The following is a 16,057-nucleotide window of genomic DNA, read 5'->3' on the forward strand; positions in this document are numbered from 1 at the left end:
TTAGATTGTACATACGGCACACGTAAGTTCATACCCGTCAATATATGGACCACAAGGCAGAGATCCACACCTAGCTTCAACATTGTATAACAGAGCTCCGTTATCGTTATCAACACTCCCTGGACGGACTTCAGCATAACGATCAACACAAATGAATTCGGAACGCTGGTGGTTAAAATTTTCTGCCATCAGATAACCGTAGTATTCCCTGGTCCATTCAATCGATGGACATTGGTTGCGAGCTGGGACCATCAGAACCCTGCTACGGGAATTCACCAAGCATACTGCACAGACAGAGTCGTGTTGGAATAGATGAGAAAATGGCGGATATAGGTCGCTTTGATATTCAGAACCCCACATCTTAGCACACGCATCACACTTACCACTGCTCGGTTGATCCCATATTGGATCTAGTGGCAAACACTGATAGTTAGAACCTCCCCCCGAGTTAGTGTAATATTCTCCACCAATAACACCTGCAAAATAAAGATATATTAATTTAACGAATGGCAAACTGTTTGCTGCGAGCCAAACATGGTACTCGCACTGTATAAGAACCAGGTAAATATTGTTGATAATATTCTGAACAGGCTCTAAACCATTTTAGACCAGCATTAGGTAACCATGTAGTTCTCAATATGCCGTATATTCGATGTAACACTTCGTTTATAGCAATATCAATTTGTATAAATTTTTACCTCGCTACAACAGAAAAACGACTAGATTACCGGCAATTTTACAATGTCCCGATTCAAATAGCGTGCAATGTACGCTGATTTACAGTGACTAGTTATACCTGGGCAAGCCAAATTTCTCTTACAGTAACCACCATTTGTCATGTTATATCGTACACCCAGTGTTACTGACATTTAACAAAGTCAAGCTTCCATTGTTTATAACTGCACTGTCATATCAGGTCGTACTGATTTCGTTCTTTTAAACACCCACTGATTTTGTGTGTACACTCACTGTGACAGTCGTCTTGTAGCCCCCCCCCCCAAAAAAAATTCTTTTGTACCTAGTTACATATCCAGTGATATTAGGGATGTAAGACGTTTTACTAATTCTAAGACGCATATGCAAAATTAGCCAATCGATTAATTCACCTTGGAGAAGAAAAGTATATATTCATTGACACTCACCTTGATACACCAGCTCAGCACTGGTAGGACAGGAACTACGACCCCATCGAACATACATAGTACCCGGTCCCTCTAGTATATTGATGTCTGCATTTGAAGTATTTCTATTAATGCTGCTGTTAGATGGCACCACGTGAGACTCGTCTAAATCTGATGTATGAGAGTATTATGATAGTATCTTTGTGGAACGTATATTGCTGTGCTATGACTGGATATTGTTTGTGTGCGGGTATATAAAAGTTACTTAACAAATGCACAGCGACAATTGATTACACTCACAACTAATGAAGATTATTTTGTTTTTACATCTGATATGCGCAGTTTAGTTACGTGTTTGTCTGCTGGTGACTATTTGTTTAACACCAAACTGTTGTAACACAAAACACTGGTCAAACATCTCGGAACATGGTAATTGTAAAATTATTTACGATAAAAATGTCTCATCATATCTCAAAACTCTGTTTTCTGTCAGAAAACGCGCATGTTTAAGGAGTGAATCAGCTGAATTAGCGCCCCTAACGGCGATCTGCGATCGGGATGTTTTGCTACTAATGAAAGCAATACATTATCGTTCCGTGTGCTCTTCAGGGGCGTCGATCATGAGGGGGAGGGACACGTCCCCCCACTATCTGAAGGGTGGGGGACACAATATCAACTGTCCCCTCCACTTTCCAGACTTACCCAAATATCAATAATAGGTTTATATCAAAGCCTGCGTTTGTATGAGGCCTTTGGTTCTGTGTACATGTACTGTATTCTTAATGATCAAGAATGAAAATCCCCAAGTATGTACCAAATGACTTCATTTTGGTTGCATTTTTCAAAAATTTCTACCTTCTGAGGGGGGCACATCCCTTCTCGGGGTTACACACCTATATTCCGACACCCCTATGTTCCGACATCCCTATATTCCGACACCCCTATGTTCCGACATTTCTATATTCCGACAACCCTATGTTGAGATGCTAATAGGTTCTGACACCTACGAAATTTTAGAAACGTTTTTGACATTTCACTGCGTTTTTATCTCTTTACTATAAGAAAATATACCATTATTCTTCTTCAAATATTATTCTACGCTCACCTTTTGTAACAGAATGTTACATTTCTTTACATTAAAAAATAACTATGCCGGATTATAATACTTGCCAGTCTTCTGGCCATGGGCTTTCATGGAGGTGTTTTTGTGATCATCGTCGGCAATATTCTCAGACGCGATGTATCCTATCAAGCTTCAGAGGAAAACTATTTATTTTTTTAATTATTGCCAAACGTTCAGATCAACAAAAAACTATGTACCTGACAGTCTTCATGTGGGCCCCTGACAACTTGTACTCTGGGGAGACCTAAATTACATTGTTTAGTACTTCTATGTTCGACGATCATCCAATAAATTCTGAGCCGGCCAGAATGTGCCATATTTTCAATGGAAATATGTACGCTAGTGGTCGGAAGCCAAAATTGGATACATACCTCTCCCCATGGTAGAACAAAGCAACATGTTTTTTCTCTGTTCAGCGCGATCAGTCTGGTTACAGAATACTGACTGTACAATTAAAATTAAGACAAGGCTGTCAAATTTACATGCCATAAAATAGACAGAAACATGGGAATTAATTTGGTCATTTTTGGCCGTAGAATCTGAGCCGTTTTTCCCCCGAAAATCAGAGTAACTATGTTAGCTTTAAAAAATTATAGACAGCGTCAAATAAAAAGGGAATTTTATGGGATCAACCTTATACAAAGATATAATTACGTAATAACCTGTCACATATTAAATAGGAATACCTCAGACAAACACCATCATGTTATATATCAAATTAAAGCTATATTGGTGTAGCGTACAAGTATTAGGTTGGATATTACATCGTATAATCCATTACTTATTGACATTATGAAATCATTAACTTCATTATACGTTATTCAAAATCATCAAATGGCATTTTCTGGGCAAATCCTATCTATGATAAAATGAATTAGTCATGACATATTCATGTATTTGAAAATAAGTCTTTTTATGCTTTCTAAATGTATATTTATTTATTTATTTATTTATTAGAACGCTATTACACTGCCAAGAAATTACATATAGATAAAAATGGAATTCAAATAGATGGCGAGACGTTACCTGACCTAAGATTTACATAAGTAAATTAAGCATATGTAGCAAAGAGGTTTGGGTAATTTAGACAAACGTAAAATACAAAATCGACGACTGCACAATGGAGCGAATAGGCAGTTTCAAATACATCTACAGAACACGAAGGATATTGACAAAAAATAATGTAAAGTATAAATACGGGATATACATGTTTTGGCAGATATAAGGATATTAAGTATTTAAATTGTGTATTATACCAACTGTAATTTATGAGTGTAACATGGGAATATTTTCAGAATAAAGAGGAACATCAGAACAATGCAATGGAACAACGAAGAATAGAATAGAATAGTGCTTTCTGACTTCCTTAAGGAAATCTGTCTAATATGGACCTTAACCTTGAACAATGAATTATGCATCAAATTTGCAGGTAGTATAAACTTGTGCAATATCCTCGCATTAGAGGAAGCCGGTCTATTGTACATTTGAATTAATCGGATAATTATCCGATAATTCTCGATGTTTTAGATTGATATTAGACAGGGTCTACAGCTGGGTGGTAGTTTAATTTTTTAAACATGGAATTCTCTGAGACCTATCAATGTCTTAGATTGATAGGAAAACGTATAACGTGTGGAGGTAAACAAGGAATGTTGGCCGAAAACACACAATATAGAAATGGAAAGAGATAGTGTAAAACCTTTGTATTTTTTGGCAATCTCAAAAACTTATGCAAACACTACGGAATGCTAAATGCAGTGCCTATTCATCTCTCGCATAATAAATAAATAAATAAATAAATAAATGATTTTAATCAATATGTAGATAAACTTGGAAAGGTGCTACCGGATGTAAACGGCAACCTTGCAATTCCGCGACTGATGAATATCGAAGTACAACTTTCATAAAAAAGGTAAAATAATTCTCCGATAATTATCGATCTAAAACTTCGATAGTTAAGCAATCGGAGGATTTAAAGTTGCAACCACATCCAACAGACACGGATATTGTCAAATAATTGTCGAAGTATTAGAATGATACAATGGGTAACATCTTTCTTTGATAATTATCCGATAACATTATGCAATATCCCGCCTTCACGGACTTTCGAGCATCATGGCCGGACTACACTACAGTTGGATTTCCAGTATTAACCCACAGGACATCCTGGTTATATCAAGGTAGTAAAAGGTCACGCACGGCTAGTCAGATTAAGTTTGACACAAGTATACTGTGTGTCGGAACATAGGGGTGTCGGAACATAGTGGTGTCGGAACATAGAGATGTCGGAATATAGGGCAGTCCCCCTTCACAAAAGTGTCCCCCTCACTTTTCAGAATGGATCGACGCCCCTGGTGCTCTTCACTTTGTAATCGGAAGTTTCTGCTCCACTTAGAAGTGAATGACAAAACTGTCATATAATATTTGTCTTCGTTTAAACAATGGTAAGAAAGCTGAATTCCCTTTTAATATTTGATAGATTGCTAAATCGGAAAAATCCAAAAAACAGTGGATAACGGAATAAATGGTGTGCATTGACTTACCGCTGTATGTAGAGTTATCAGATAAAATCTTTGCTTTTACAAGTTCGCTTTGACTTTTATTTTTCATAGTCGAAACATATTCGCTTTCATGGCCCTCACTGATGCTACTACCGGAATTCTGCTAGAAAAAAAAACCCAGGGATATCAACACATAATACGATTATAAAAAGTGGAAACACTGGTTCTGGTTCGACGTTCTGGTTTACCCGTAGTTTCCATATCTACTGTATTAATAGAAATAACACCAAATAAACGGCTGGGCACATACTATTTCAAATCAAAGTTTATACGGTGTTATTTATTTGCTTTACTTACTATGTCAGCAGCTACTATGAGATAAACAATCTGTGATTGTTATGACAGAATGCAGCAAACGATTGGTCATCGTCGATATATAATAAATGTAATTTGTGAAGTCGGTATCTAACTGAACAGAAAGTGTATATATGACAGTGTAATATATAGGTTCAAAAAAGGCGACATCAACGGTTTGACAATATCCGTTAGATTCTAATCTACTGCCTTTCTGTATTTTATATTCTAAAAATGTTCCACTATTAATATGTGCATAATAACATATTCATACTTCGTGTTCAGCAATTATTGACATTAAATATTCATTCACTGCCTGCTGGTCTTGCATCTTAAAAAACAGCCATGACGTCATAATGATACATATTGTGGTGATTACTATGCAAAAAATGATTGCGAACAGTAATATGCCAGTCTTTATATTCAGCGTGGTCTTTTCCTTTTCTTGTGACATCGTGATTTGATGCTTACAGTGCAGGCAACTGTATATTAGGGTAAGAGCGCAATGGGTTTTTATAGGCAAATTGACAAGAACTGATAACCAGAGATGGAGGGGTGTGATACACACGTCATGGCAAAGATGTATGCGTTTTTAATTTTAATTTAGAATATAATTCATGTGCACAATGTAAACACATTCAGTGAAATTATCGGGCAGCCCTATTTACAAACACAATGATATACACGATTTACTGTAATCGGAAACCCATCTATATGCAGCTCTTCCCCATGCTTACAAAAGTGAACGATTCCTGATACTACTATTTATCTTCTACCTGTTTACTGTAGTGTTATCATCTGTGTGTCACGACAGTATTTACTTTGCCCGGGTATTTCTAATTACTGTTAACGGGTCACACAATGTTGTTTGTTTTCGGGGCTTTAAATCTTTAATTGGTCACGATGTTTCATAATTCAAACGGATCTTGTTTGTGATGTCACGATTACACGACAGAGACACATAACATGTTGTTGCTGTATATTCAATGTATAAAGCAAGTTCAATAGAACCTTGGAGTGGTTTATAGGGGTGGGTCAGCTTGGATTGTATTGCCGTTGCCCATATATCAGACTTTTGTCTAGTTAAGCTTGGAGTAAGCACAAAACACATATGAACAGGCTTCGAATTGAAAATGTTCCATGATTGATGATTTAATGTTGTTGGCAGGATAACTGTTCCATCATTGATGCTCGCATGAATCAACCACAGCAAAGGTAAACCACATCTATATTAGACGTGTTATTACACAGTGATTGTAGTACAACATTTATCACTAAGTGACATACCTACTTGGTTTTACTTCACGTTTTCCGTATCGATTCATTGCATGTAAACATTTTAATCAACCATTCCCTAAACATTACTTCCATTATCTTTATTACTACCACGTAGACTTTTAATATATTGAAGATAGTTACATTCACGTATACTTGTCTAATTTAGTGCACTCTTACTCACTCTTGCTATGTACCTGTACCATTCAATACTTAGCTAGTCTTGCATAGAAGATTTGACGGTTGTCTTAAAGTCACTCTATAGCTGTGTAACTGGAGTACACATTTTAATGACGATGACTGTAGGTTTCCTCCCTTTTTTCATTTGTATGGTAAATGTATTTGTAACGAGTATATTCCAATGAGTCCGAATTATTCGGCAAATTACGTTCAAGATAATATCTCGATATGTTGAGAGAAAAAATAAATAAAACGAAAATGGATTAAGACCAAATAACAGATAGTTTTCGAATGAAGACGAATATGGTGCAGGATCTGCGTTATGATATCATTTACGAATTACGACTTATTTACGTATAGAATGACTTATTATAATTGGAAACCCATATATATGCAGCTTTACCCCTGCTTACAAAAATGAACGATTCCCGATTAAACCACTTATCTTATAGCTGTTCACGATAGTGTTATCATCTGTGTGTCACGACAGACCGCAATAGGTTCTTTGTCGGGGTTTTTCGAATACGTAAGATAACCGTCATATTATGCTGTTGTTGTTTTAGTTTTAAATCTTCAATTGGTCACGATATTTCAAACAACTCCTATACCTTACTAACACTATCTTTATCACTGCCAGCTAGACTGTTAATATGTTTCATTTGTAGGTATATTTATTTGTGATCAGTATACATATATTCCATTGAGTCCAAATTCCCTGACAAATTACGTACAAAGTACTATCTCTACATTTCGGGAGAATTAAAAAAAAACACACTAAATTAGATATAAAACCAAGATAATATAATAACAGATAATATTTGAATAAAGACAAATAGTGTCAAGGATCTGCGCTTAAATGTTATTACAATTTAATGTTAATGTTTACAGGTACAATATAGGTATAGTATAATAGTAAGCTGTATCCTACTATTTTGCACTGATATAAATCGCCAGAGAAAGCACGTCGGATATGTGTAATATATGTCTGGTAGTTGAAGAGCTCACAACGCCTTTCACTGCCTGGCTAAATGCATCCATGCGTCACAATTATTATGAACACAGTATTCGCTACAAGTAAAAAGAGCGTCTTCGATTTTACATTGATAAAATCAAGAACACTCAAAGGAGTAAAAATATAATAATCCGTACTTAGCGTGTATGTGCTGTGCATGAACGCTACTATAAATAATCGAGCAAGTTGTGTGGATAGCAAGCTATTGATGGGGATTTAATAGTGTTCACGCTACACGAAGTACGGGCTAGGACTTAAGCTAATGTTATATGTTTGCATATCGGACAGACCCATTTATGTTCACGCAGGGGACAAAACAGTCGGAAACACGGGCTACGGAACGCCCAAATTGTAATGTATTGAGATAATTAGTTAGCGTTACTGCGTCCTCTACGGCAAATATTAGACATGAGCGATGACGACATGTTTTGTTCATTATAATGGCGGCTAAAAAATTAAGTTATGTTCGCATCTGTACAAAACAATTTGGCGAGGAGGATAACTCGGTAAAAGATAAAGGAACTGAATATGGCATTGATTGCCAAAATAGACGAATTGAATGCCAACGTCAAAGATTGGCAACAGCACAGAGAGCGAATTAAGCAGTATTTCAACGATATCGACACATCTTCGCCAACCAAGGATAGTTTGTTTTGGGTCAGTCATCCAAACTAACCCTTGGCAGATTGAATCACTACAGTGTGTATTTAATAGGCGCCTTTAAAGGGAAACCGCTCAAACCCAGGGATTGCACCAAAGAATCATGGAACACTATTGTTTATGTTGTTTACAAAGTTAATCTATCTTTTGTTATCCATTGTTATTTTAATCCGGAAAGAACATTTGTTGTGAGATTAGGCTTAACTGGAAGTGCCCCTTTAACGAAAAGGAGGGGAGATGCGACAAAAATAAACAGCCAATAGAGCGGTTTTAAATGGCAACCCAAGCTTGTTAGGTTAATAAGGTTAATGTATTAATATTTCTGAACAGCTGATAGTGACCTGTTAGGTTAATAGGGTTAGTGCATTGATATTCTGTGTTGTTATTTGTATGCCCATACTGTTTCGAGTGGGTATCATTACTGTATTGTTTTTATTGCTCTCGTGAACTGAATTATTCATTTAATAGCATGAGAGATCAGTGTGTTTAATAAACCTGACATAATAAGTTCAACGTAATATATGGTATTGTCACCTCTTATGGATGAGCGATTTGTGTGACAGTGTGCGTCTCCTATATGGTATATAGTGCTGATAGTGATTACTTAGATATTGATATGATAGTGGTTTTTCTATAGAGCTAGTTTGATCTAGTGTAAAAAGCGCCCTCATCACTGGTATATGCCGCTTGCCAATCCAAATTGTGCAGCATCAGAAGAAAACTCATAGTGGAGAAATTGACTCATCCCGGCCTTAATCACAGCTCAAACTTGATTTTATTATTATTATTTCTCCCTGATCCCAGTTTGACCTTCACCTGAGCTAGCATGACGAGACTGGGGCTACAGAAATGGCGCCTAACGTGGAGGGGTGGGTGTGAGATTGGGTTTTGAGTACATATATGTGTCAACAGAGTCTTGTGTAATTAGTGAACGTAATTAGTTGCTCTGATTTGCTGTTATAAGGTTGTTAGAGGTAACGTTTTTCGAACATTGCTTGTGATGTTTGTGCTTTGCTTTGGTGTTTAGACCTATTTCAGAGGTTTAGTGTACATCCACGTTTGTTTGTTTGATATTTGATTTTTTGTAGTTACGGGGGTCGGCAGAATTATGATTAGTCACTCCAGTGTTTTACCAGCAACCTCCATGTTCTCTGGTGGTGAGAAATCTCGAAAAGTGGACTTTGTTTCTTGGTGGTATGAGATAGAGAGTTTGGTTAATTCTGGCACATATTCGCCAGAAGTAAAGATGGCAGTCATCAAATCACTGCGAGGTGATGCAAGTAGAGTAGTGAGGTATTTGGTTCCTGGTACAATAGCACAGATATTAGAGAAATTGGAGAGCCACTATGGTAGAGAAGGGTGTGACACTTACTACAATAGTAAAAAGAAGACCAAGAAAATATATCACGTTATGGGTTAAGGATGGACTAGTGTATCTCGCTTCAGAGAGGGGTGGACTGTCAAGGAGTAATGTGGAAGATACCTTGAGAGAGGGATTTTGGCATTGGCTTAGTGATGATGATGATATCTGCCGTCCCACATATGATAGTGGAGCCTCCTACCAGCAGCTCTTTACTGATGCCCAGGATGCTGCACAAGAAGTCAGGTTTAGGCGCACAAGAGTGGCCCCTCTCCAGGAAGGTTTGTCAGCCAAAAGTCATCAGGCGTGGGCAATAGGGGATATGACTAGTCAACCAAAGACCTTGTCTAAGGAGGACCAGATAATAAAGTGTATCAATAGAATTCTGGAACAACTGCAAAAGAATGCTAAACAGGGAAAAGATTAGAAAAGCTTAAACTGAATAATAGAAGAGATGCTGATTCCACTGCAGAATCAACAGATTGTGGGACAAGCCAGAACTCTGACAAATGTTTCACGTGTGGGAAGGAAGGTCAGCATGCAAGAAGATGTCCCACTAGACAGAAGAAGCCTGCAACTTGCTATAACTGTGGTGAGATTGGACATAAATCTCTGCAGTGCCCTAATCCAAAGACAACAGGTTTGAATTCAGTGAGCAAGCCCCTAAGTGAAGGACGCAGAATGCATAGACGGTATGCTCCTGTGCCGAGTTTTGTCTGTGGGCAGCAGAGACACCCTGAGTCAAAATGTACCAAATCTAAGCCAATGTCAGTGGGTGATAAAGGTAAAGGAGATGATCATACCACAGGGTCATGCTCCGAACGTAAGCTGCAGTTGGCTGTCCACCCAAAGGGAAAGCAAGTAGGGAGTCAAGCAGAGTTATATAGTTTGCGTCAGGGTACAAGCCCAGTGATGATGCACACCAGCGTCTATAATCGATTAGTAGGGTTTGGTCGAGAAGAAATGGCGTACATTAATGGAATGTGAGTAGACTGTCTGCTTGACACAAGGTCTCAAGTGTCATCAATGGAACATTGCTCGTATAAGCGGCTTTTTGCTCATGTGCCTTGACTTGGAGTCATTTACTGTTACTGGTGCTGGTGAAGATATAGTGCCATTTCACTAATGTGTTGGACATGAATGCTGGTGGTGGTATGGGGCTTTGTCAGAGAAGTCCTTAAGAATGTTTTCAACTGGTAGGAAAGTATCACATATCTTGGAAGCCAGAGAAAGATTTGTGCGAACAATGGTTAAAACTTACACCGAGATTCAACTGGATTCTGACCGTGTTATGTGGGGAAGGGTGTCTGGAGGAACCCCTGCAGACAGTATGGCTGTGACCAGCCCAACTGTTGGAGTACTGACTTGTTTCAGACAAAAGTCGCAAGTTCCAGTTCAAGGACATCACCATCAAAGCTGGCGAAATAATAGGTCAAGCTTGTGCAGTAATGAACATTGAGTTTGGAGCTAAGCTCACCACCACGTAAAATGAGTCAGAGTGCACAAAGGAAGCAAAGACTAATGAGGTGAAATTTCATTTGGATCAGATTGATTTTGACTTGATTAAGGCACAGTTGAGTTTAGATCAACTGGCGCAGGTGAAGTCATTCCTCGCCAAGAGGTGTTCTCGCAGCATGAGAATGACACAGAATATGATTAAACAATAGTGAACAAATCAATGAGAGACACCGCCGAGTACCCCCAGCGAAATACAAAAGCTCAGTCATGTACTGAAGGGAATGCTAGACAGTGGCGAGATAAGGGAGTCCCACAGTCCCTAGTAGTACATTGTTGTGTATTGATTACTGAATGCTTAACGCATGAAGCATCAGAGATGCATACGCGTGCCATGCATTGATGAGAGTTTTGATGTCCTTCGGGATGCATCATGGTTCACCACAGTAGACTTAAAGTCTGGTTATTGGTAGGTAGCTGAGGATGAAAAGGACATGGAAAAGACTGCCTTTACCACACCGGTCGACCATTTTGAATGTCTTAAACTGCCAATGGGACTCACTACCAGTCCAAGCTCCTTCCAGCGTGTCTTGGTGATTTGAACCATAAGATCTATTTAGTATACCTAGATGATATCATCATTTTCTCCATGTCATTTAAAGATCATTTAGAATGGTTACATCAGATTTTTCAGCGACTTGAGAAGGGTGGATTGAAACTTAAGGCCAGCAAATGTCATTTTTTTTTAGGGAAGTTAATTATTTGGGACATTTTGTTTCTGAATCTGGGGTCCAGATTGACCCGGCCAAGACTGAGGCTCTTCGTTGCTGGCTACTATAACCGTTTTGTCAAAGCATAGCAAAACCTTTGAATGAGCTCACTAAGGGGTTGTATGTCCGTACAAACAAGAAAGGACGCATGGAGAAGGCCAGAGGGAAGGAACTGCCTAAGTTTTAATTGGACACCAGAATATCAACTCGCATTTAACACCTTAATTGCCAAACTGATGTCTCCTCCAGTGTTCGCATTTGCAGATTACACAGTGCCTTTTGCAATCTACACTGATCCACAGTTTGATAGGGCTTGAAGCTGCACTTTACCAAGGTGAAGGTGACAATCAACGAGTCATTGCATATGCCAGTCGAGGGTTGTCCAGAAGCGAAGTCAACTATCTGGCACATAAGTTGGAGTTCCTGGCACTGAAACGGTAACCCAGAAATTTCATGATTATCTCTACGGAAATAGCTTGGTGGTTGTTTGGGATAATAATCCATTAACCTATGTGCTGACGTCATCAAAGCTTGATGCAACCAGGCATAGTTGGCTGGCAGCACTGTCAGCCTATCAGTTAAAGTTAAAGTACCGTCCTGGCAAACATAATGAGGATGCTCATGGCCTCTCTAGGCAACCTAGACCTGATCGGTCTGTGACTGAAGAGACTGGACAGCTGTGGATTGATGGGATGCAACCAGAATCCAGAGAATTTCAAATGATGTCTGCGACTACCATTGAGGCTGTCTGTAGCAATAGCCAACAGGTTTTGAACACACTAGCTGTAGAGGTGGTGGGGGATAGTGGTGCAGCAGTACCCATGGATGATAGGTCTATAATGCTGCCAGATATGGGACATCCCAGTCAAGAAAAAACGTTAGACCTACTCAGATCCCGATTCTACTGACCAAAAATGAGTAATGATGTGGAAAGCAAAGTTCGCAACTGCTACAGGTGCACACAGAGCAAAATAACACCAGCGGGAAGAGCACAAGCGCCATTGGTAACCATTACTTCACCTTATTGTTGGTCTGCATAGATTTTTTTTACCTTGGAGCCAGCTAAGGGAGGATGTAAAGATATCTTACTGATAACAGACCACTACACTAGATATGCTGTAGCTGTGCCAAAAAAAAATCAAAGTGCAAAGATGACAGCTGATGCTCTAATGTAGCGTTTAATTTCTGAATCACTATGGGTTTCCTGTACGCCTTCACTCAGACCAGGGCAGGAACTTTGAGGCAAGAGTAATTCGGGAATTATGTAAGATGCTTGGAGTGGTTAAATCAAATATTACACCATATCACCCCCCGGGAAATGGCCAGTGCGAGCGTTTTAACAAGACACTGATTGACATACTTGGTACCTTGAGTGATGAACAGAAAGTGGAGTGGAAGATGTATGTGGGTCCCATGATTCACGCTTATAATTGTACTCGAAGTGATAGCATTGGTTTTCCTCCATATTTCTTAATGTATGGTAGACATCCAAGGCTGTCAGTAGATATATAGCTAGGGCTGCAACCAGCAGAGAATGCCCAAGAAACACATGAGGTATATGTAGCTGCTTTACGCAAACGATTAAAAGTGGCCTATGAATTGGCAACTAAGGAGGCTAGGAAGAATGCCGCTGCTAACAAGGACCATTATGATTTAAGAGCCCAAGAGGCCACTTTAGAAGCTGGAGATTAGGTGTTCAAAACATAAGCCTTCGTGGGAAGCACAAGCTTGCCAACAGATGGGAGAAGGGAGTCTACAGGGTAGTGAAGCAGGTAAATCCAGGGATTCCAGTTTATGAACTGAAGCCAGTAGGAACAGGCAAGTCTCGAATCTTGCACTGAAATCTGTTACTGCCATGTAATGCCCTGCCCATGCCATAAGCTGAGAGACCCATGCGTGGACCCAGGCAAAAGGTTGTTAGGAGACCTCACATCAGAACTAGACAGCAACTTATTAGTAGTACAGAGTCTGACTGACTCAGTGTTTTCTGGTAGTGATATTGAGTGGGGAAATGGAATGTGGTTCCGGAATGACAGGCTGCCATGAATTACACTTAACACAGCCACTAACGATGATGTAGGTAGCAATGACTCCTCTGAGCTTGATACAGCTCAACTAGTAGTTACTAGTAATTTACGTAGGGAAGGCACTACTATTAGAGATATGGATATCCAGTGTAATCCAAATTGAGTCTGTTGTTGATACCAGAAGCTCATCAGCAGGCTCAGAAGAAACTGCTCCAATGGGCCCAGAAGCCACAATCGAATCTAGTGTACCACGGAGGTCTACCAGAATTAGGCAACCTCCCGTTAGATTTGGGTTTGACCAAGCTCTGAGAGTATCATGCACTAAAACAAACGATCCTGAAACTTGAAACATGTTACTGATGTGAGGCTTGAAATGAGTGATGGAGTTGAGCAGACACGATGTGAGTTATTGCAACCAACACAACAGGATTGTAGTCCTGATGTGGATTTCATTAGTTCCCCGATTACTGTCTATTTCAATGACTGTGAAAGGAAACTTACCTGAATCCGGTTTGCAGGCACCTGTCTTTCATCCTGGGGCACAGGACATGCATCACATATTAAGAATTGGTGGAATGGAGTGACAGTTAAGTCTGATATTTAGATGACTGTTTAAAGGGGAGCAGAGGTGTGGCTTTTGACACTCTGTACATGAAATTTGAGATTTATGAATAAATTCTGTCGATAAAAACAACTTGTATGTGCTGCGAAATGCCCTAAATATCGGGTATAAAACGGGCTGTGAAGCAGACGACAAACTTCCGCTTTTTCTGGTGTCATTTCGCCTCTAGAGGGCCAGTCAAATGACGTCATCAGTGAACACTGATAATTGAAGCCATTCATGCTAGTACGCCAATCCCATAGAAATGCTACTATGAAAGAACTTGTTAACTGACTACTTAAAAGTTGAAACATGGCGAAATGTTGTGCGCATGAATGCCATAACGATTCATGTTAAGTTTCTCGAAATTCCAAATAAAAAATCACGTTGTTGGTTGCGAGAAAACGGCGGAAGAACTAACCTGAAAATGAAGACACGTACAGCGCTCTAGCTATAGTAAACAGTGAGTAAATAAATATTGTTTGAGTTACAAAAATAAATTAGAAATACGCTAATATCATTACAGTAATCATTTCACCCAACTTCCCACTTTTAATCGACCGCTTATTGCTTAATTTCCGACCGCACTGTATTTTCCGGCCGGAAAACGACCGCATTTTTATCGTAATTTTTCTCTCACCGACCCATTGAAAACACCGACCGGTCGCCCAAACACTGGTCATTGGCAGAGTAGTGATCGAAATAGTGGTTTTGAGTGATACAGTTTGGGGATACAACGGGTACTAACTATTATTAAATTCCGAACTACTCTTCAAATCTATACCACATTGTATCATTCGCGGAGGAAACTTCACCTGTGTCCAATATTAAATAACTGACTTTGCGTAATTATTATGAAACCGATATATTACAATGTTGAAATTTTTAGAGCCGGTACAACATTCTAAACAAATTTGCGTAATTAGAAAAGCAGCGCACTAAGTAAACGATCTCAAAATATACAAGTTTCCGTACAGCACCGTCAGAACTAATAACAATTTTACAAGATCGACGCGCGGAGCATGAAAGAAAATGATTGCTAAGATAACGCGCTTGTTCAGTGCGTGACTTGGGGGGTCAAACTTCGGTCAACACACACTTGATGTCAGCATCGCCGCACAGAAAGTTACGCAATGAAAGTACTTAAAATTCAATTGCATCCTAAAATGATGTCGTTGATCACTCAGTCTTTTGCAAAATATTATAACTAGTTTCCAAGCTTTTGATGCAGCCAGATTTATTTAACTTTGTGGAAATATAATCTTTTTAATTTCTCAGTCCTTTCTGGGCGACCTGCGGCTGTTTGTTTCCTACTCGCTCCTAAGCTAGCGATTGGTGAGAATGGTTATTAATATATTACCCAATACACTTGTAAATCGGACAGTCATACCGCAATTGTGTTGAAACATTTTGGGGGCAGTAAGTAACGTCAGAATATTGTTTAAAATAAAATATTCCATCCCAATCAAATCTAGGTCAAAGGGTCAAAGTGCGTGCATATAATTATAGATAGTTAAAAACTAAATATATTTGAATGTTTGACGGCTATTCAACGTTTGTGCAAACAAGAATAAAAAAGGTAGTGTATACAATAGCGATATGACTGAGATATGGCATT

General features: G+C 39.0%; 1 protein-coding gene across 1 annotated transcript; it reads right to left on the bottom strand.

Annotated features, from left to right (window-relative positions):
• On the bottom strand, nt 1–2,625 carry LOC100366375 (uncharacterized). The gene is made up of 3 exons (XM_002739123.1): nt 2,616–2,625; nt 1,143–1,292; nt 1–476 (listed from the first exon to the last, which is right to left on the bottom strand). Exons 1-3 carry the CDS (start codon nt 2,623–2,625, stop codon nt 1–3), a joined length of 636 nt encoding a protein of 211 aa, XP_002739169.1.
• Nucleotides 2,626–16,057: the final 13,432 nt, after the last annotated feature.

This window comes from Saccoglossus kowalevskii, chromosome 2, assembly GCF_978046115.1.
Source record: "Saccoglossus kowalevskii chromosome 2, keSacKowa6.1, whole genome shotgun sequence".
Taxonomy (NCBI): domain Eukaryota; kingdom Metazoa; phylum Hemichordata; class Enteropneusta; family Harrimaniidae; genus Saccoglossus; species Saccoglossus kowalevskii.